At 41.3% G+C, this 22842-nt stretch overlaps 1 protein-coding gene across 1 annotated transcript in view; it reads right to left on the bottom strand.

The window, feature by feature from the left end:
- GALNT9 (polypeptide N-acetylgalactosaminyltransferase 9) overlaps positions 1–22842 on the bottom strand; it is a 482832-nt gene that overhangs the window by 207539 nt on the left and 252451 nt on the right. Inside the window, exons 5-6 of the mRNA XM_089672443.1 lie at positions 22021–22218; positions 533–650 (exon numbers count right to left, since the gene is read on the bottom strand). Of these exons, the coding sequence (XP_089528569.1) occupies positions 533–650; positions 22021–22218 (316 nt within the window). The remainder of the gene's footprint in view (positions 1–532; positions 651–22020; positions 22219–22842) is intronic.

Genomic DNA, 22842 nt, shown 5'->3' with positions numbered 1-22842 from the left:
ATGGGCAATGCCACAGTGTCTCATTAAGACCAATAAGACTGTCAGATTTCATCTGATGTTTTAAATCTTCTCCATATTACCACTGTCAGAACAATAATAATACAATTAATTTTAATGTATAAAAACAGTATGATAGTTGAAATTCTTTAGATATCAAATGTCTATTGATCTCACCTTGATTCAGGTGCAGCATCCATTAGTGGGGGAGCTACTGCGTGTGCATTAGTGGCAATATTTAAGTGGCACGCTAAGTATGCATATCCCATATCTTGCATTATTAAGGCGCACACAGTTCATCAGTATATAAGCCTACAAGGCAGACCAAACTACCATTTAGTAAATCGACAGACTCTACATTGCTATAAATTGTATGCAGTGTCAAACCGCCGCTAGTGAGTTATATATCTCAGTTGGAGTTCTTCCACTGTGTTCAGTCATTCTGCCCATATATTATTGAGAACAATGCATGCATTTAATAGATGTGATCTCACAAATTACACAGCATTAATGCTGGGCAAGTCTGAACACTTACTCTCATGCCAAGCTCAATATTTTCTCCTCCGTACACTTCCATGCCAGGATCCAACAGCCCAATTTCTCCGAAGTAAGCTCTGTCCACCACAAAGGAGCAGCCAATCATCGCTGGAGTCCTAATATAAAAACATAAAATGAGCACCGTCTCCGTAAAACAGGGTCTTCTCCTTGATGGCAGCTAAGTGTTCTTATCATTGCATGCTAAAAATGTAATTAGGTCATAACAAAAAATCAAAAAAGATCAAATCTCACTTCTGAAGTGATATTTTGGCTCTGAACCCAGATGTATGCATATTTATTAGAGTATGAAAGGTTTTGTAGTATACCACAAAGCAGACTCAACTGTAGGGATAAAAAATGAAGGTCTTTTGAAGCAGTTCTAATGGTCACCGCATGCCTGTAAAAAAATCTTTTTTCTTTCTGTGCAATCAGAACTTTCTGCTGTGTCTTTTCTGGTTTTGACACCATGGTAATTTCTCATTCTTCTATCATTTGGTTGAAATCTATGCTCTGCCTGAACCTTCTGGCCTAAAATGAAAGAATGTTGTTGCTTCTGCAACTTTTTTTAAGATAATGATGATCCTTCCACAAAGGACCCTGTGCAGATACATTCTGGTATAGGGTGACAACAGTCTAACCTAGCTTACAACTGTTCTTTGTCACCCATTAGTAGTAAAGACTACATGAAAACACACATTGCAGAGGCATGGTCCATTGTTTTCACCATCAGGAAAAGCCCACCCAAAGAATGATGTGCAGAAACTGCTGATTTTCATGAGTGTAACAGTTACAAAAATAAAAATAGTATTTTTTTTTAAATATAATACATTATTGTAAAGTATATTAAAACTATATCATAATACATCCTCATGCATCGACATTTATCATGCATGCAAAAGGCAAAGGAAATTAAGTTAACATTTTAAATAAGAAATAGTTTAAAAAATAGATGTAGCACAGAGGAAATAGATTTAGTAGTTTTCCCATCAGTGCATATGAACTTTCTTCTTTTACTGACTTTTCTTTGATTCTCTTATTGCCTCTTCTTTAGTGGCAAATTCTGGTCAGGAGAAGAAATCTGATTATTCAAATAAATACTGGCAGTAATTTACCATTATGCAGACAAGAACTGCAGAATATGAACCCTTGACCCGTTTCAAGGTCACAGCCAGCGGCTTACTAAGTCATACTGTCATTTGCAGGATTTTACACTGCATTACAGGCCCGGAGGAGGCAGATGTGTTTGATATCTAACTTCCTGTAAGCATTTTTTTCCTAACACATTTTCAGCACGGACTGTGAATATCTGATGAGAAAAGGCCACTGATGTAGTATGTGTCTGGACATCTTGTGGTCCCTTGTCAATTCAAAACTAATTTATTCTAGTTTTCCTGTTAGTTTAGTAATAAATCATGTTATTCCACCCAGCAACTTGGTCGTACTTGGGTTAATAATCAAGGTTAAAATGTAACTATTTAAAACGATGGCTTGAAGTAGAAAATCTAATGCTATGTAACAATGCAATGGAAAAAAAATGTGTTAATTGTCTGTTCTGTACTGGCTTTACAATATGTGTGCACAGTAATTAAAAACTTCTATATATGGACCCCACATGTAGATATTCAGCGAGCATCACCGGAGCTCTGTGACTGCTCATTAGTGCCAAGACTTCCAATAGAACTGAACTTGCCCTGTATTTGCTTATGTTAGCATTACTGAGAGTTAAGATTGCCAAGGAATGGTTTACACAACAATATTTGTTTTGGAAATGGAACAGATTATACATACTTACTATATATATATATTACAGTACATTGTTCTTTTATGTAAAGTAAAACTCTAGTAAAGCTTTATGTATTCATTGGAATAAGGATATTCTTAGAACTTTTGCCAGCTATTTACTTCTGTCTCTATCTCCACTGGGAGATGTTCCCTTACTTCATGTGCCAAATGATCACTTGGAGAGGAAGTAAGAGGAATCAGAGCAGACAGATATAATGTACAATAAAACCAATAAAACTTACTTTTATAGTAGCATGAGGAAAGGTTAAAACTTTTTTGTTTTTTACTGTCACCCAGGATATAGAAACCTTTCCCCTATTATCATTTAAATGTTGCCCAGGATATATAAACCTTGCATCCCATTTATGGGTCTTTGAACACAATGCTTTTTTATGAGTTCTGGATCTACTGGCAGAAAGTTCCTGCACAAAAATAAAAGTCTGTATAGTGCACAGATTTGCACACATATATGCACATATACAAACATAGAAATCTGTTTCACTTCCAGAATGCCATGCCAAATATTCAAATAATATAATCTGTTTAAGGGGGAGCGGGGTATTTGCATAACAAACTGACTGTATGTTATGTATGTTAGTAATTAATTTTTTGCAATTTGTGATTTGTTGATATTTACTGTATGTGCTCATGTTTACAGACCCATTGAAAGCAATTCAGATCGGTAAAAAAGCCTCATGAACAACTAAAAACACAATGTTTTTGGCTCCTCTGTTCAAGAACCCTATAGGTTTTTACTGCTGCCAGTGTCTCGTTGAAAAGATTTAACCTCCTCTCTTAAAGTGACTGTTACTAAAATTAAAATATAAAATGAAGCATCTGCACAGAATACATGGAACAGTCACCTCTTATGATCTCTACTAAATTAAAGGTCAATCACTCATTGCAGAAACTTCAGAATCATACACTGCAGGGAGTACCAATTTCCAGGCACCCCTCTGCACGTTTTGGTTCCTTCTGATAGCCTCAATGTTATTACTGGACACATTAGTGACCTAGGGGCTAGAGGATCCACAGAGTGCAGAGGTGGACCAGGAATCTGACACACCTGGAAGTGTCAGGTTCTGCATCTTCTTCAGACGATGATTTCTTTCTAATGCAGGCATCAAGAGAGCTGAATATCCCATGTATTCTTTTGAAGGACAGCTTCATTTAATACATACATTTAAGTGACAGTCACTTGAAGCACTGGTTATTGTAAGAAGAGGTGAGAAATGCAATAAAAACCCAATTCTATCAAAAATCCTATAAAAACTGGCTGGATCTCCACTTAATTTTCTTGTTTAATGTGTGTAATAACATCCATTCCAGATATTACGTATACTGTACTTATTTTGCATTGCACAGGATATTAGAAACAGATTGAAGTGAACAGTCTGATATCTGGATATTTTCCTGAATACACTATAAGGCCACCTGGTAAAATCATTAGACAAGTTGGATGGACAGTATGTCTTGTCTCTACACAGAAATGCTGATGCAGTAAAGGCTCTTAAAGAGCATTAGATCTTTCCGACCAAATCAGCATCCAGGATTCATGTACAGAAAATTACGATTTTGTCATGCTGTTCAGTATTGTTTATGAAAGGAGATGCTTGTTTATTGACTATTTATGGAAATGGTGGTAGGTAAGAGACAAGCACAGGCCAAAGCATACACTAAATTCAAGGATTGATAAATGACACTAGACAAACTTGTCTTGCATGGTGAAGTGTTGGAGTTTCATTTATCTCAGTTGCAACATTTCTAATAAAACTGAGGATAATATGTTATATATATGCTTCTGAGAAGACCTTTAGATTGTATTACAGATATTTCCTCAATATTATTCAGCTAGTTCACATCAGTTTGGTCTGCAGCCTCATATAGATAATAAGCGGGATAGTGCTAGAGGCAAGAATCAATATGTTCATGTCATATGTGATATATGTGCTGCTACTGAACCACTGACATTTTTGCATTGTATTTGTTTTTTGCACTGTATACAGTAATAATGGAAGAAGGGCACTATGTCTTCTTGTTCCAACCTTCATCTTAATTATTTTCAGTCAACAACAGTCACTAATATATAAGTCGGTACCAGGAAACTACCATTGTAAAATTTTTGAACTTTTTAAAAACTACTCTCAGCTTTTATTTCTTCACTCTTGGTGGGTTAAAGGATTAGTCCACTTTCACCAGAAAACTACCTATGCAGGTGAGAGGCGCCTGTAGATACAAAACACACTTTTCAGGTTTGACTAATGTTTGACAATTCCCATATTATGGGTGTAGGCCCTTTGCATACCGTTGCAAGAAAAAGTATGTGAACCGCTTGGGATTACATGGAGTTTTGCATGAATTGGGCATAAAATGTGCTCTGAACGTCATCTAAGTCACAACAACAGAAGAACACAGTCTGATGAACATAATACTACACAAACATTAGATGTTGCCATGGTTTAATTGCACATAACATGTAAACATTCACAGTGCAGGGAGGAAAAAGTATGTGAGGCCCTAGCTTAATGACTTCTCCCAGAGCTAATTGGAGCCAGGAGTGAGCCAACCTTGACTCCAATCAGTGTGATGATATTGGATGTGTTGCTGACAGCTGTCCTGCCCTTAAAAAACACACACCTGTTTTGGGTTTACTGGTTTCAAGAAGCATTGTCTGATGTGAACCATGCCTCGCAGAAAAGAGCTCTCAGAAGACCTACGATCAAGAATTGTTGACTTGCATGAAGCTGGAAAGGGTTACAAAAGTATCTCCAAAAGCCTTGATGTTCATGTGTCCACGGTAAGACAGACTGTCTACAAATGGAGAAAGTTTAGCACTGTTGCTACTCTCCCTAGGCGTGGTCGTCCTGTAAAAATGACTGCAAGAGCACAGCGCAGAATGCTGCATGAGGTAAAGAAGAATCCCAGAGTGTCAGCTAAAGACCTACAGAAATCTCTGGCACATGCTAACATTTTTGTTGACACATCTACAATAAGGAAAACATTAAACAAGAATGGAGTACATGGGAGGACACCACGGAGGAAGCCATTGCTGTCCAAAAAGAATATTGTAGCACGTTTGAAGTTTGCAAAAGAGCACCTGGATGTTCCACAGCACTACTGGCAAAATATACTGTGGACAGATGAAACCAAGATTGAGTTGTTTGGGAAGAACACACAACACTATGTGTGGAGAAAAAAAGGCACAGCACACCAACATCAAAACCTCATCCCCACTGTGAAACATGGCGGAGGGAGCATCATGGTTTGGGGCTGCTTTGCTGCCTCAGGGCCTGGAGGATTGTTTTCATTGATGTCAAAATGAATTCCAGAGTTTATCAAGACATTTTGCAGGAAAACGTACGACCATCTGTCCGCCAACTGAAGCTCCGCAGAGAATGAGTGATGCAACAGGACAATGACCCAAAGCATACAAGTAATTCAACAAAACAATGACTGCAACAGCACAGAATACGCCTTCTGGAGTGGCCCAGTCAGAGTCCTGACCTCAACCCGATTGAAATGCTGTGGCATGACCTTAAGAGAGCGATTCACACCAGACATCCCAAGAATATTGCTACACTGAAACAGTTTTGTGAAGAGGAGTGGTCCAAAATTACTCCAGATCGTTGTGCAGGTCTGATCTGCAACTACAGGAAACGTTTGATTGAGGTTATTGCTGCCAAAGCAGGGTCAACCAGTTATTAAGTCCAAAGGTTCACATACTTTTTCCTCCCTGCACTGTGAATGTTTACATGTTATGTGCAATTAAACCATGGCAACATCTAATGTTTGTGTAGTATTATGTTCAGCAGACTGTGTTCTTCTATTGTTGTGACTTAGATGACGTTCAGAGCACATTTTATGCCCAATTCATGCAAAACTCCACGTAATCCCAAGGGGTTCACATACTTTTTCTTGCAACTGTACTTCCTGAAACATGGCTGAAAAACTCCCAGAGACAGCATCATCCCATCTTCCCTTGCTGCTAGGACATTGTGAAGATACTTCCAGCCATTACTGCTCACCCCTGTGAACAGAGGAAAATCAGCGACAAAGCAGATACCCAACTGCTATACATGAGGGGCGCACAATAAAGACAAAGTCCAATGTCAGGTTTTAGCGCATGCTCCCAAACGCGTCGCTTTGCATACTGGTCCTCATACGTCATCATGCCGACGTCGCGCTCCAAGGTGCAATCCAGGCGCCATCTTTAGAGACTTCATGTGCTGACCAGCAATCCTGTTACATCCACAGTCTCCTCAGTGCAGATGTGGCCAGTACAGCAAGGACACAGCTATCCACCTTACCCATTTGAGCCTTCTTAATTTTATACAATGTGGGTGGTTTTACATTGTTTGCTAAATACTGTCAATACTGCACTTAGAGGTGCTTCTCTCCTTCTTATTACTGCTCACCCCCACCATCACAGGAGAGAGCTGTCAAAACCCCCATGTGTTTGTGGTCCACTGTCTTCTCCTTTGCAGCATTGCTGAGTTCAGAGCTACTGTGACAGCTCTGCAGTGCAATGGGCCTAAGCGGATATATATGAATTGAAAGGTTCATCATTTAGACCTGCACAATGATTGTTGGTAAGGATTAAAGTGTGACTAAAAGGCAGCAATGTTTTTTAGTTAATTCTGAACACAAAAAAGGGAGGGTTATATCCACTGTCAGGTTTTTCTTTACCATCTGTATGCCATTGCTGATATTTCCATTCACTTCCTTTCCTATAGACACACAGGAAGTGAGAGAAAATCCCTCCAAAACATGGCTTACCACAACTAGTGTCCCATCGGAAGATTTCCCTTGTTTTACTGTTCTGATGTCAACCCAAAACTTTTTACTTTACATACTTTCACTTTGGTGATAATGGTAAACAAGACAAATAGAGAGTGTGAATCTCCCTAATGGGGGCGCAGACAGCAATAAAACTTGAGAGGTGTTGTAATCCCTTTCCACTCTATCCCAACTTAATAAAAACCTTCTGCCTTTAGTGACACTTTAACCACTTGACCTCAAAAATGTTTTACCCCTTCATGACCAGAGTATTTTTTGCTATTCAGCACTGTACTACTTTAACTGGCAATTGCTGAGTCATGCAACACTGTACCCAAATTGAATTTATATCATTTTTGCACACAGAGATTTCTTTTGGTGGTATATGATCACCACTGGGATTTTACTTTTTATTATATAAATGGGGAAAAAAACTATATTGAGAAAAACAATATTTTCTACTCGATTATAAAACATTTAAGAAAAATCTAATTTCTTCAAAAATTCAGGGCAAAATGTACTATGCTACAAATCTTTGGTGAAAAAAATCCCAGTGATTGTATGTTATTTAGTTTGTGTGAAAGTTATATATACATATAAACTATGGTATACTGTATATACTGTAATTTACGCAGCTTTTACTTTCTGACTGCCTTTCACATTTATTGAGGTGCTAAAATGCCAGTACAGTAAGCACCCCCTAAATGACCCCTTTTTTGAAACTAGACAACCCAAGGTACATACTGAGAGGTATGTTGAATCCATGGAAGATTTTATTTTTTTGCCACAAGTTTTTGAAAATCCCGAAAACCTTTTTTCTTTTTTTTTCTTTTTCTTACACAGTTGTCACTTTAATTAGATATTTCTCACACAAGCCACGGATATATGTGGAATTACAACCCAAAACACATTCTGCTACTACTCCCGAGTATGGGGATATTACATGTGAGAGAGTCCCTAACATGTCAGGACAGTACAAACAAATGACCCCTTTTAGGAAAGTAGACACCCCAAGGTATTTGCTGAGAGGAATGTTGAGTCTTTCCGTGGAAGATCTTATTTTTTGCCACAAGTTTTTGGAAACATTTTTTTTTTTTGTACACAAAGTTGTCACTTTACTGAAATATTTATCTTACACGTCATGGGTATATGTAACATCACACCCCAAAACGCATTCTGCTGCTTCTTCTGAGTATACCACATGTGTGAGACTTTTTGAGTGCCTAGCATGCATGGGGGTCCAAAACCAACAAGCACCTTCTGGCTTTCAAACGGCATAACTTCCTCATTTGACTTCCGGACTACCTATCACAGTTTTGGAGGCTCTAAAATGTCAGAGTTGTACAAACAACCCCCAATTAACCCCCTTTTGGAAAGTAGAGACTCCAAAGTATACATGCAATTGATAGCAGTGATCAGGGCTGACCGTGCTAACACTGAATTTTTGAGGACATTATACTATTGGGGACACTAATATAGTTCTGATTGTGACCAGGATACTGATCCGTTCAGACACTATACTAGTAATGGCAATGATCAGCGACTTATAGTCTAAGTGCGATAGTGTGGCGGATAATCTGGCTGGGAGGGACACTAACTGGCTGACTCTGACACTATCTGACGTTGCTAATTACACTAATTCAGTGATCAGTGATAAATAGTGTATGTTATAGAGTTATTATGCAAATACTGTGACCCTACTTGCATATGGTAATATTGCATTGCCTTATACTTCCTGTTTCCTGTTCTATGCTGACCTGGATGTAGTTCTGTTGTACAACATGATTCCTCACACCAGCAGCTTGTGTTGTCTGCATTCCTGTACATGAAACATGGTGTCAGAAGTGACTTGAATCAGGACTGAGCCTCTTGTTTGGAGCACAGCAGCTTTGGGAAACACAGGTTTATGAACTACAGCCTGAGACTGTGGATTTTCTGATATTTGATAGCTCAGAGGCTTACTGACAATATGGCTGCCATGAATTGCATACTTCCCCCAGAGGGGATGACAATGAGTGGGGATTGGAGCAGCAATTGGGAATCTTTCAGAGCTGAATTTGAAGATTATTCTCTGGCTACAGGCTTGAATGAGAAATGTGCAGTAGTGCAGGCAGCAACTCTGAGAAGAGTCATGGGCAGTGAATGCAGGCATGTGTATAAACACAATGTGACCCTCACAGCAGATCAGCAACACAATGTTACAGCCATTTTAAATGCACTGGAAGCTTATTTCAAACCTGCTAAAAATGTCATTTATGAAAGGTATGTGTTTGGATGCTGCAAACAAGAAGAGGGAGAATCTTATGATAACTTTGTTACACGCTTGAGAGAAAAGGCAGCAACTTGTGAATATGGTACACTCAGACGAATTGATAAGGGACAAAATTGTTGTTGGTATAGCTAGCAAGAGCACACACAGGCGCCTCCTAAGAGAACATGAGTTCACTCTACACACAGCCATTGAGATATGCCGTACAGCAGAGCTCACTGACAGACGTTTGAAAGTTATGGAACAGGACAGACAGCAGACCGACAGCATAAACATTGCAATGCAGCATTGCAACATGAACAAACTTCAGCAACGCCGCCTGATTAGCACAAATACTGCCAACCCTACAGCTTGCAAATACTGTGGGACTGTGCATCAAAGAATTAAAGAGCAGTGTCCAGCTTATGGGAAGTCTTGTGGAAGAACAAACCATTTTGCTAACGTTTGTTTGTCAAGTAAACGACGGCCATCAATAGGCAAATTACACAACGTGGAGAACATATCCGCATATGAGGAAGAGACACACACCACTGAAGTTATATACAGCAGTGAATTGATCAGCGCTGTGCAATCCAGAGGAAATAAATGGTTTGTCACTTTACATTTAAATAATAAGCCCCAATCCTGTCAGCTCGATTCAGGAGCAACTTGTGATGTAATGTGCTTAAGAGACAAAATGGTGTTAGCACCAGAAGCACGTCTACTGCCAAGGGACACCAGATTGAAGTTATACTCCGGTGCAATGAAATCTCTAGGGCTCTTCAAGACCGAATGTGCCATACGTGGACTAACACACAAGCTGGAGTTTGAAATTTTGGAAGCCTGTCAAAAGCCACTGTTGTCTGGCTCAACCTGTGAGCGTCTAGGGCTGATACGTTTCTCCGTCCCTACGGAGCTTAATGTGATGGACAGTCTCTCCAAGGGGTCCTTGACAAAACAACTGCTGCTAAAGGAATTTAGTGATGTGTTTACTGGGCCAGTAGAATCTGTACCAGGGGAAGTTCATTTCGACCTTGATGTGAGTGTCCCTCCAGTCCAATGTGCACCACGCAATGTGCCGGTAGCATTGAAACAGGCAGTTAAGGCACAGCTTGACCATTATGAGGCCAATGGACACTTGACACCAGTGACTGACCCAACTGACTGGATAAGTAATATGGTGATTGTAAGGAAGCCAAATAAGCTACGAATATGCATAGATCCCAAATTCTTAAATATGGCACTGAGACGATCTCACTACATCATGCCAACTCTCGAGGATGTTTTGTACAAGCTGCTAAGGCACGTCTGTTCACGCTTGTTGATGCCCGGGATGCATTTTTACAGTGTAAGTTGGATGATGCAAGTAGTTACATGACAACCTTCTGGACTCCGTGGGGCAGGAAAAGATGTCTCAAACTGCCTTTTGGAGTATCAGTTGCACCAGAGATGTATCAACGTGAACAACATGAACTATTGGCTGGACTCAGTAGTATTGAACCAATAGCTGATGACATCCTTGTGGTTGGCTGTGGGGACACAGATGAGGAAGCAGAGCAAGATCATGATGGCAAACTGCTGGAACTGATGAATCGTTGTAGGCAGGTAAAAATGAGACTTGGCATGAAAAAACTGCAATTCAAGGTCAAAGAGGTCCGCTTTCATGGACACATTCTAACCTGGGAGGGTTTGAAGGCTGACCCAGTAAAAATCAGAGCCATACTGAATATGCCACAGCCAGCGAATGTGAAATCCCTGCAGCGCTTCATTGGATTTGTTACCTACCTAGCAAAATTCCTACCACACCTCTCAGAGGTGTGCGAGCCATTGAGAAGGCTTCTGGACAAGGATGCTGTTGGGCATTGGCTTCCTAAGCATGATAATGCAGTGCAGGACATCAAACGCTTGGTCACGGACACACCTGTCCTGAAGTACTATGACGTTACAAAACCTGTAACTATTCAAAGTGATGCAAGCAAAACTGGACTTGGGTGTTGCCTATTGCAAGCTGGCCAGCCTATTGCTTTTGCTTCAAGGGCACTGACTCTTACTGAACAAAACTACGCACAAATAGAAAAGTAATGTCTGAGTATAGTGTTTGCCTGCCAGTGCTTTCACCACTACCTCTATGAGCGCGACGAGATCACAGCAGAAACTGACCATAAACCTCTGATTTCTATTTTCAAGAAACCACTTTTGTGTGCACCCAAACATTTACAGAGCATGTTGCTCACGTTACAAAACTATTGCCTAAATGTAGTCTAAAAACCTGGTCCTGAAATGTACATTAGTGACACCCTTAGCAGAGCTACAGCAGTAGATGGTGCACCTGAGTATGCACAACACACAGTTTGCAATGTTCAACGGGACCTGGATGTCCTGTCACAGATTAATCATTCAGACTATTTAAATGTCATGGACCAATGATTGCTTCAGATAAAACAGCACACTGAAACCGATGCAGGCTCTTAAATATGTTGTTCTGAATGGTTGGCCTGATTCCAAGTTGGAAGTGCCATTACTTGTGAGAGAATATTGGACTTTCAGAGATGAAATCGCCATTCAAGATGGTATACTGTACAAGGGGCCAAGGTTCATCATTCCTAAATCTTTAAGATTGGAGATGCTGACTCGTATTCATGCCAGTCACATTGGCGGAGAAGCATGCTATAGGCAAGCACGTGATACCCTATACTGGCCCAACATGCAGAACGAGATTAGAGACTTTATTAGCTCTTGCTCGGCATGCAATGAATATGCGCAGGCACAACAGAACCTATGATGTTGCATGTGCTGCCCACCCGGCCTTGGCAAATTGTAAGCATGGACTTGCTGAATTATGCTGGGCAGGATTTTCTACTAATTGTTGATCACTATTCTGACTTTTGGGAGATTGAGCTACTTCCTGACCTGTCTGCTGATACTACCATCAAGCGTTGTAAAGCACAGTTTGCACGTTATGGCCACCCGGATAGAGTAATCTCGGATAATGGACCTCAATTTGCATGTGAGCAATTCAGACAGTTCTCTACAGATTGGGGATTCGAGCATGTTACCTCATCCCTGAGGCACCCGCAAGCCACTGGCAAAGCGGAATCGGCTGTCAAGATAGTGAAGAATCTTTGTAAGAAGGCCAAGTTTGATGGTACTGATCCGTGGAAGGTCATTCTACATTGGAGGAACACCCCATCTGAAGGCATGGACAGTAGTCCTGCACAGCGCTTGATGTCTAGGAGACTGAAGACTTCATTGCCTGTGGCCAACAAATTACTTGATCCTTGTGTGGTTACAGGTGTCCCGGCGAAACTGCAGCGGAGGAAACATATTGCCAAACTCTCATACGATGTGTCTGCTAAAGACTTACCTGAACTTAGCATTGGGGAGCCAATCCGTATGAAGCCGCTTCCAGGTGACAGGACCGGACGCTGGAGACTGAGTTCCTGTGTTCAGAGGGTTGCTCCTCAATCATATCTTGTGGATGTAGAAGGCAGTCTTTACCGCCGCAATCGAGTGGACCTGCGAAGGGCAGAACGATTCACCACACAAGTCTATGAGCACCCTGCACGTGATCCTCCTGAGGTGCTCAATGCCCCGAGTCCTACTGGACTATATACTCAAAGCAGAGAGAACTCTGCTGTCATATCGAGATACAACGAGGATGACATAATGCAGCCACATATCCCGTCAAGTTCTTCTTTGCCAAACACACCAGCCAGGAAAGAGGGTAGCTCCTTATCAACACCTTCTGGAGCTGAACGGATTTCCCCAGGCAATATCCCTGTGGTCTTGCGTAGTGGTCGAGTTTCAAGACCACCAGATAGACTCAATCTGTAGCGTATCTACCAGTAACACAGTATGCCATGTTCAAGACTGTTCAGGATCTGTTTTAGTTTAATTGTTTACAAGGTTTGAATTGAATGTAAAAAAGGGAGATGTTATAGAGTTATTATGCAAATACTGTGACCCTACTTGCATATGGTGATATACTGCATTGCCTTAAACTTCCTGCTTCCTGTTCTATGTCTGACCTGGATGTAGTTCTGTTGTACAACATGATTCCTCACACCAGCAGTTTGTGTTGTCTGCATTCCTGTACATGAAACACTGTACACCGTATGCATGACACTGGTAACTTGGCAATCAAAGGGTTAACTGGAGGGCAATCAAAGGCTTAAATGTGCCTAACAAGTGTATGCAAGTATATATGTGCTGGTTTTACTCACACAGATCTGGCTTTCTTCTCTCCCTGAATAAAAAGGGCTCAGAGAGGAAGAAAACAACCAGATCCTGTGTTTGTGTTTACAAACAAGACACAGGGCTGTGCTGTGATTGGCTACAGCCAATCAGCAGGTTCACAGCCAAAATCATTGGCTAAAAGCTGCTGACAAACGTGTGCTGTAGCCAATCACAGAACAGGTCAGCAGGGAAAGCACGCATGTGCACCCCTAACCTAGGAGAAAGTTGGCAACGTACATGTATGTTAGTGTGTCTGCATCTGCTGCCCAATCGCAGTACATTAACTGTTAGTAGCTCGGCAAGTGGTTAAGTAGATTGTATGGTCTCACTGTAACATGTGTGGTCGTATATTGTGCTCTAAAATGTAAGGCCCTAGTCGCCCGCCATTATATATATCTCATATTGCTATAGGTTGCTTTTCACCCATTTTTGCTCTATTGGTTTACACTGAAAATGTATCTTAGTCTCCTGGAGCTAAATAATTGTCCAGGACTACTAGAAAAATGGTTAAATAAAGTTTTACTAACTACAAAGCTGTTTATTTAATCTCTGTTATTCCTTCTTACTGTTCCATTATATAAGTGCATTTACATTTTGATCTCTGTGTGTTACAGGTTATCTTTGACTCTCCAGCCGATGCTCAGTAACATTTCCAAGCATGCTGTGCAAGCCAGTGATGTCCCAGTGCAGCATTTGTCCTTTGGTTATGTGCAGTGAATGAGAAAAGAATGTCTGGTTCTTTAGAAGTGAATCAATGTAATGTGCAGAGTTTGATATTAGCTGTATAGTGAATCAATTTAACACTTCCTTTGAGGGCAAATACAGACAATCGCTGTGACATTTATGTGTTTGTGTAAATATTAAGGGATTGTATAATATTTCCTCTCTGAGAAAACACAGTGAATAAGTGAAAGTGCTTCCACTGTCAATGATATTCATTATTTGGAAGCCTTTAAAACTTGTTTACTTTCACCCCCGAACAAGCCGCTGAGAATATGGCGAGATCTCCCACAATAGTACAGAGGCTGCCAACAGTGTTACTAACCTCCTGCAGCATTTTTTACTGACAAAACATGGAAAGTATACTGAAGGAGCACATTTGTTTACTGACAGCCTGAGAAATGACTTTACAATCTAAGACAATCAATATTTAAACAGTATAAATACAATATGGTAACACTAACAATACCCATAACAAGTAATCTGGCTGATGGGGGGGGTGGCAATTATTGGAACCAGTCACCTGTATGGCTTTCTCTGCAGCAGCTGAAAGCTGGCTTCTTCTCCTCTCCCTCCTGTTGGCTTTCAGCTGCTGTAGAGAGAAGCAAACAAGGGATTTATTGCAGTAATTGCCCCCCTTGCTGCTCCCATCACCCCCCGGTGCTCCATACGTTACCCTCTGCTGCTCAGGCCTCCATCGCAGTACTGCCAGTTTCCCTCCTCTCCTTCCCACCAAGAGCAGCAAGCACACAATAGGATCTTTCAGGGTGGAGAGTGGGGGAAAGGTAAATATGTCACATTTACCAACTCTTCTTTTCCTGAATAAACACAATGTGTAATTGTTACAGATCACTCACTGTGTTCATTCATAACTGAAGCATAGCAAATTGTGTTTTTTTGTCAGGTTGGCTGTATGGGGCCCCGTGGTTTCTAACAGCAGCCCTGCCCTGGCTACCAATCCCAAGTACAGTTCCATGCACACCAACAATTCAGACTCTAGAGGATGTCTCTTTTATTGCTGAAGTGGTTTAGGGTCACAGGATCCTTTAAAATGATAATAGCAATCGATGGGAGGATAAACATCTTCGTAGAAAAATCCTTTCAGGAGCAGCACACACTACAGTCCCAGATCAGGAATCACTCACAATTTCCCTGGAGCTGTCTGCTACCCAGCATCCACAGGTGGATCCTCAGGGAGCGAGATAAAAGGTCCTTCTCCAGACCAGGACTTCAGGAATTTGTCCTCCAGCAAAATGTTCATTAGCAATATTCCCCAAGTCCTCAACCTAGCTCCTGCTAAGGCCCAGACTGCAATTTTGTTGTCTCAGTAGCTCTCTCCTCTGGCAAAGCCTCCCAGACATTATCACCTCCCCAGCCACTTTCTGGACTTTTAGGGATTGATTGGGACATGATAAATATTCATGCTGGCAATTTGAATCTCTCTCCTCTATACTCTATATAGTCCCAGGAGAACTGAAACCCTCTCTGAAGAGGAAAGAATACTCTGGTAAGGCCTCTTACCAGATATTTATCACCTCCCAGCCACCTTCTAGATGCCTCCTTCCAGGGATTGGCTAGGACATTATAAATATTCATGTTGGCTATTTGAAACTCCTTGCCCTATACTCTGGAAGCTTAATCCAGAAGCAGGTGAGAGAAATCAAACACCCAGCTCAGGAAACCCTGAACAGATAAAAAACAATCAATCACTGCTCCACTCCCTACAGGGAAGCCAAAAACTAAATTTAACCTAGCAGCCTAACTAGAGGAGGGTGCTACTTTATTCTTGCATATATGAATTACAATGTTGGGATGTCAATTCTAGCCACTGGCTGGTACACGTTAGAGTGTCCAGTTACTTGAAAGTGGAATTAAGCATAAAAAAAATCTAACAGGTAGGATTTTATGACAGAAGAGACTCTATTGGTCTATTCTGCCACAACTGCTTCTCCCTGCCTGGCAGCCTTAATGCACACTGAGCTATGCATGCGCAACTCAAACACCACAGCATTGGACAGGATTACTTTGCAGGTATGTCTGCCATAATGTACTAATATGCAGTACATTTTAGTACATTCTGGCATAAAGGGGGGCCATTTCTTATTTTTTTATGACTAGGTTTAATTCCACATAAAATGATGTGCAGTATAGTTATCTTTGGGTTGTATGTGGATGTCAACTGCAGAGAAACTTATTCACATTTAAAATAGATGCAACCACTAACTAAATAATATTTAATTTGCTAAAATACTGCGTATCACACAAATTTGGCACTAAAAAAAAACTTCTCTTTTATTAGGGTTGCAAGGATACCTTTTTTTTTTTTACCAGCAAGTACAAGTGCTGAAACTATTTGGACAGAAATGCGGTGCTATGGCTGTCCAAATTGCATGGGGTTTCCTGTACCACCTTCTGAAACAAATGGAGAGGGAGAAGAAAGGCGCCAATCAGCCCAATATAAAGTAGTAAGTCGGTTTATTAATACAAATAGTAAAAACATATAGTATTGCACTCACATATTGGAAGCAACAAGAGGCATGTCATGATCAGATGAGTACATAAAGTGTAAGTTCACCTTTACCACCTCCCCATCCACCCCGACCACACTGTATCAGATTGCTGTGATTCCTCCCTGTCAGACACCAAAAAGCCGCTTCATCAATCCAGGGAATTGAACTCCTCGCAGTGCTGACAGTACTTCTGATTGGACAGTGCTGTCCATTGCACTCACATAATGGAAGCAACAAGAGGCATGCCAAGATCAGATGAGTCTATAAAGTGTAAGTTCACCTTTACAGAAAATCTGTAAGGTGACCTTACACTGAACCCCCTCCCCATCCACCCCAATCATGCTGTTTCAGATTGCCGCAATCCCTCGCTGTCAGACACCAAAACGCCGCTTCATCAGTCTGGGGACTTTAAATCTTGGTGGCTTTCCTCGCAGTGCTGACAGTACGGGTTAGATGGCTTCTGATTGGACAGTGCCATCCATGTGACGTTGCTGACCAATTAGAATCACTGTAGTCCGTACTGGCTAAGCATTACGGACAGGATGCGGTGGTTTCAAATTCCCAGACCAGTGAAGCGGCTCTTCAGTGGCTGACAGCAGGAGTTAACTGCAATCTGGTATAGTGGGACCAGGGGGGGTGGGAAGGGGGTCCAGTGTAAGGTCACCTTACAGATTTTCTGTAAAGATGAACTTACACTATAAGCACGGGCTGGTGAATGGCTCGAACTGCTGGAGAATGGGGGAAGAGAGCTGCTGGAGATGCAGGGAAGACAGCCACCTCTAGGAGTGGGGAATAAAGCCGTGGGAGAGGCAGGAGGCAGGAGTAGCCAAAGCCACGGTCGCTGATGTCCACAGTTGGATCAGGAGCCAGAGCTTCACTGGTGGAACCCATCATGCAGGGAGGTTTAGTGAAGTCACTATGACAAGCCTGGGTTCACACAGGAGTGGTGCAGGAAATTGCATGTGATTCGGATAGGAATTGCATCGCATTCCAGTTCAAATTGCATGCGATTCTTTGCAGTGTAATTTTAGCCCATTAATTTTGTATGGGCTCAAATTGCCCCACAAAGATACTGGTTTCAGGTATAGGAGCATTTGCACGAATACAAGTACTCATGCAAATACTCGCTATCGGTACAGATACCGATACTGGTATCGGTATCGGTGCAAACCTATTTATTATCCTTTGTTGCACTTTAGTACTGCAGATCTATTGTGGTGCCTTCACAGCTTCTTCCTGCATTCCTCAGTGCAGGTTTCCTGATGGTGGCAAGATATATGTGCTGAAACAGAAACGAATGGTCTCGGAGGTCTGTGTGATTGGGTGACAATGCTGGTGAATAATTGGGACACTGGGGCAAAGCTTTGTGACCCTATAGTAGAAAGCGCCTATAGTAGAAGGTGTCTGAAGAATAACCTTCAAGACAGGTATTTAACAAAAGCTATGAACAGGAGCCAGGCGCTGTGTAGTTTTGTGATAGAAATAATACACCTTGTATGGAGGTGTGTCTTTAATAAGTCATATGGTAAAACAATAATAAATAACCAGCCTGTGGCTTTAGGAAGCCAGGTTCCAAGATGGACGGCCCGTCCGCTCAGAGGGAAGCAGTGGAGTAGAATGCCTGTCAGTGCAGGGACCACGTTTACCCGACGTCCCAGCGTCCTGGATGACGTCACCACGATGTGGAGAGACAGAGGGGGGGAACTCTTGCTGGAGCCGCAGCTTTAGAAGGAAGAGGCCGGTTGCTGGGACAACATGTTTCGCGCGCATGCGCTTTGTCAAAGCGCATGCGCGCGAAACATGTTGTCCCAGCAACCGGCCTCTTCCTTCTAAAGCTGCGGCTCCAGCAAGAGTTCCCCCCCTCTGTCTCTCCACATCGTGGTGACGTCATCCAGGACGCTGGGACGTCGGGTAAACGTGGTCCCTACACTGACAGGCATTCTACTCCACTGCTTCCCTCTGAGCGGACGGGCCGTCCATCTTGGAACCTGGCTTCCTAAAGCCACAGGCTGGTTATTTATTATTGTTTTACCATATGACTTTTTAAAGACACACCTCCATACAAGGTGTATTATTTTTATCACAAAACTACACAGCGCCTGGCTCCTGTTCATACCTCCCACAAACCGATGTGTTTTTACCATGGCAGCAGTGAGTTTTTTCCCCACCAATCATAGTTGACATATACCATTCACTTATTTCCTTTGGGACACATCTGTGCGCTTTTATCCAGACCATTTAACAAAAGCTGCAGATTTAAGAATGTTTCAAAATTAATGTAAAATTACATTAGAGTGGTAGTAAACTCTTCTTCAATAATTTTACCTACAGGTAAGCTTGTAATAACGCTTACCTGTAAGTAAAATTAATATCTCCTAAACGTGCACTGTTTAGAAGATATTAGCCCTTTTTGATAACTGGTGCGTGCGCTCTGAAGGAACAGATACCTGTGTTGTTCCTTCGGAGCACTGTGCCGTAGCCCGGGACTCCTGAGCACATGTGCAGGATTTACAGGATTGCAGCTTGGCCATTAAGCTGGCCAGAGCTCGTGAACCCGGAAGGAAGACCAGGTGAAAATGGAAGCCCCGGGGAGCCGTGACAGCGCTCCACTAGAGGGCTTAGTTTCAAGTCCTTCATAATGTGTTAGTATGCAAAGCATACAAGCACCTTATGCCTTTACCTTACAGGGTTTTTTCTTTTTTGGATGTGGTTTACTACTGCTTTAATATGTTGTGCTGTGGTAAACGTTATAGCATTGGAATGCTGTGGTACCTAACCAGTAGTGATGGGCTGAACACCCCCCTGTTAGGTTTGCAGTCAAACATTCGAACCTACTGAAAGTTTGACCACAAACAGGGACAATTCACTAAGCGGGGGTCCCCAGATCCCTGCCCCCCATCCCCATGTGAAGGGGGTACATGATACCGCTACTCATTCACAAAACAAAAAACATGTAGTGGAAAAATGACAGGAGACAGTCTTTGACAAGTCCTTTATTAAAAACAAAAATAATAAAAATGTCCACCAATGTAGATCCAACGTTAATCATGATGCCCGCCACCACCAACGACCCGAAAAACAAAACAAAACTCTCCACTCTCGACGCTTGCTCCTGCCGTCTGATAGCTGCGCCGGGATGACAGTTTTTAAATAGTGTGATGATGTCACAAGGGGGCAGGCGTGACCCATCATATGCTGTGATTGGCCAAAGCGTTGCACTTGACCTGTGGTCAGGTGCATTGCTTTGGCCAATTAAAATGCACTGTCGGGGCACATCTAGCCCATCTGTACTTACCAGTGCACCTGCATTGTAGTGCCCCACAATGCACAGTTATGCTTTGTTGACCTGTGTTACAAAAAATAGTGCATGCACCTCTGTTGGTGCATTTCAATGTGTTTCATGGCTATCAGTTCACTGAATGAGCTGCCTTAACACAATCTATGTTAAATAACAACAGTATGAATCCAGCCTTAGTTTTCAGATTTGGTATACTAATTACCATGGACATTGCAGCTAGTGAGTTTGCCTTTACCCTTTCACTGCCAACAGCACATTACATATTACATAGTCAGTGATGTACATATAACAGCAATCAAACAGTTAAACCATGCAGAGGTTATAATAGCAGCTTGAGTTTGCTTCCATTTTTGTGTGGCATGTCCACTGCCTGTAAAATTAATTTGTATGGTTACAAAATCTCGCAATCAATTGTACAGAATCAAAGTACAGGCATCCCCCAAAGTCATGAGACTGACATTCGCTCTGGTTCTTCATCTTCTTTTTTTTTTTTTTTTTTTTGCTTAAAATAGCAACTATTGAGAGTAGTGGACACAAATATCATGTTGACAGATCAGCCTGTGGCTGTGAATGAACCCAGAACTGACTTCATGGACAACACTACACTTTGTGTACAGTCAAAAGATCAGAGGTTCTACCCCAAACTCTATCTTCTGCACACAGGTCTATTAGGATTCCTGACATCTCCTGTGTTGCTGTCACCACAGGGCGGTTGTCAGTTTACTTATATTACATAAAAAAAAAAGGACCATAAACAATTATATAAATATATATCACATATCATTTAAAAATATAGAAAACCAATAAATATAAAAAGAACACAAACAAAGCCACATGCACATAACATTTTTAGTATAAGGCTAAATAAATAAAGTTGCAAAGGTTTTTAGTATTTTCTCAGGGAATAGATGCAGGTACTGCCCCCTTCTGAGTCACCCATTGTCTCCGCTCCCTACCTACCTCCACGCACCGTCTCTTGGTTCCACCCCCTACCCACCTTCCAGTACTGCCCCTTTTAGAGAATACAGAACCTAGTATTATTTTGTGGTGCTAAGTTGTGGAATTTGATAATGATAATAAGAAAAACAGTAAAATAGATCCAATGCAGCCAGCAAGAATAGATTCCCCCAACAGCAACAGATCCCCTAAGTAACAATAGATCCCATTCAGCAAATTCGTTCCCCAGCAACAATAGATCCACCACAGCAAAATAGACTTCACCAGCAACAATAGACCTCTCAGCAGCCAGCATTAATAGTCCTTCCAGAAGCCAGCATCAATAGACCCTCCAGCACACTCTAGCACCTCTTGCCATTACATATATTCAGTGCTGGATTTGCCAGAACTGCATTTCTCCCGGTTCCCACTTAAAAAAGTATAAAGCGTATCAGTCAATAATTTTGTTTCCATATCTTCAATTCTCACTATTTTGTCATTTTCATCTTTACATTTTCTGACTTGAATCTACATTTACACGTTTGTTTTTTATTACCTTATGAGTTAAAGGTGCTGCTTTAGAAAAGGAGGACAGAGGACAGTGTGAACACGATTTTAGGAACATACTGTATGTGGAATGCAACAAGCCATGCTACAAAAGCAATTGTGGGTCTCCAAAGAAAGTTTGTTCTTGTGTATACCAGGTTGTACCCCATTTGCATCTGTCTGCTACATTTCCAAATCAGAGAACAGGATGCAGTACAGGTGTTCAATGGAGTATTCATAGCTATACACTGACAATGACAATCATGTTTTACATGCTATTGTTTACTTTTTGCGCTTATCATTATCATTACTATTCAGGGGACTAGTATGGAAATCTATGGATAATGCATGTCCTTTTTGTGGGAAGCTGACTATAATAATTGCCTTGGGTAAAACAAAGGATCACAGTACACAACCAAACATTATCGGCTCACCTGATTGGAGCAGACTCATCTCCTTTCTCCAGCCAATCCTGAGGAGGAGTGATGTACATGCACCATAGGCCCCAATTATATCCATGAGCTGCATTGGCATACTGCTGTACCTCAAACGTGTTATACTTGATGTTGTCAATTGCTGGCAAAATTATTTTGCTTCGATCTTCTTTGATCCTTGTAATGACAGGCTCGGCCCTAAATAGAAAAGATTGATTAAAGATAATTAGAATTTTAACAGATTTGTTAAATTATGGCAGGTCAGACCCACCATGAAATGGGTATCTGTACCAGCATAGGTTGCAATAGATAGTAATGGACTACAGTAGCATAGTCATCTTATATCAGAACAGGTGTATTAGAAACTGTAGGTCATTTGTTACAGGAATACTTGAGTTGCCCAGCTGTGCTTTACACATGAACTACAGGGTGGCAGCAATTTGTAGAAGCTATACAAAATGTACAGTATACTTGAAAAAGTTAAGTTTGCATGGAATTTTCTCTTAGTTTTGTTAAAAGTCACCTTGCAAAGAATCAGGTACAAGGAAAATATAGAAAAACTGTGTTTTTGCTTGTACTTGAGTGAATGATGAGCTTCACTTTATTCACTAAGCTAAGGGAAAATTCTCTTCCAAACTGAGCAGGCTTTTTACCTTTAGTAAATCAACCCCTTTAAAGCATCTATTAAAATGGAAAATAAAGGATTACCTATATTACCACAAAACACCCAAAATATTCAAGTTTCCATTCTACAATTGTCATTTAGCAGATCAGCATCTGACTAACATCTGGAATAGTTTTACACTTTACTTTGAAGACTTC

Source organism: Staurois parvus, unplaced genomic scaffold (genome assembly GCF_062004578.1).
Source record: "Staurois parvus isolate SC_StPar_1 unplaced genomic scaffold, SC_StPar_1.0 ptg000129l, whole genome shotgun sequence".
Classification (NCBI taxonomy): domain Eukaryota; kingdom Metazoa; phylum Chordata; class Amphibia; order Anura; family Ranidae; genus Staurois; species Staurois parvus.
This window is presented reverse-complemented; position numbering and strand designations above follow the sequence as displayed.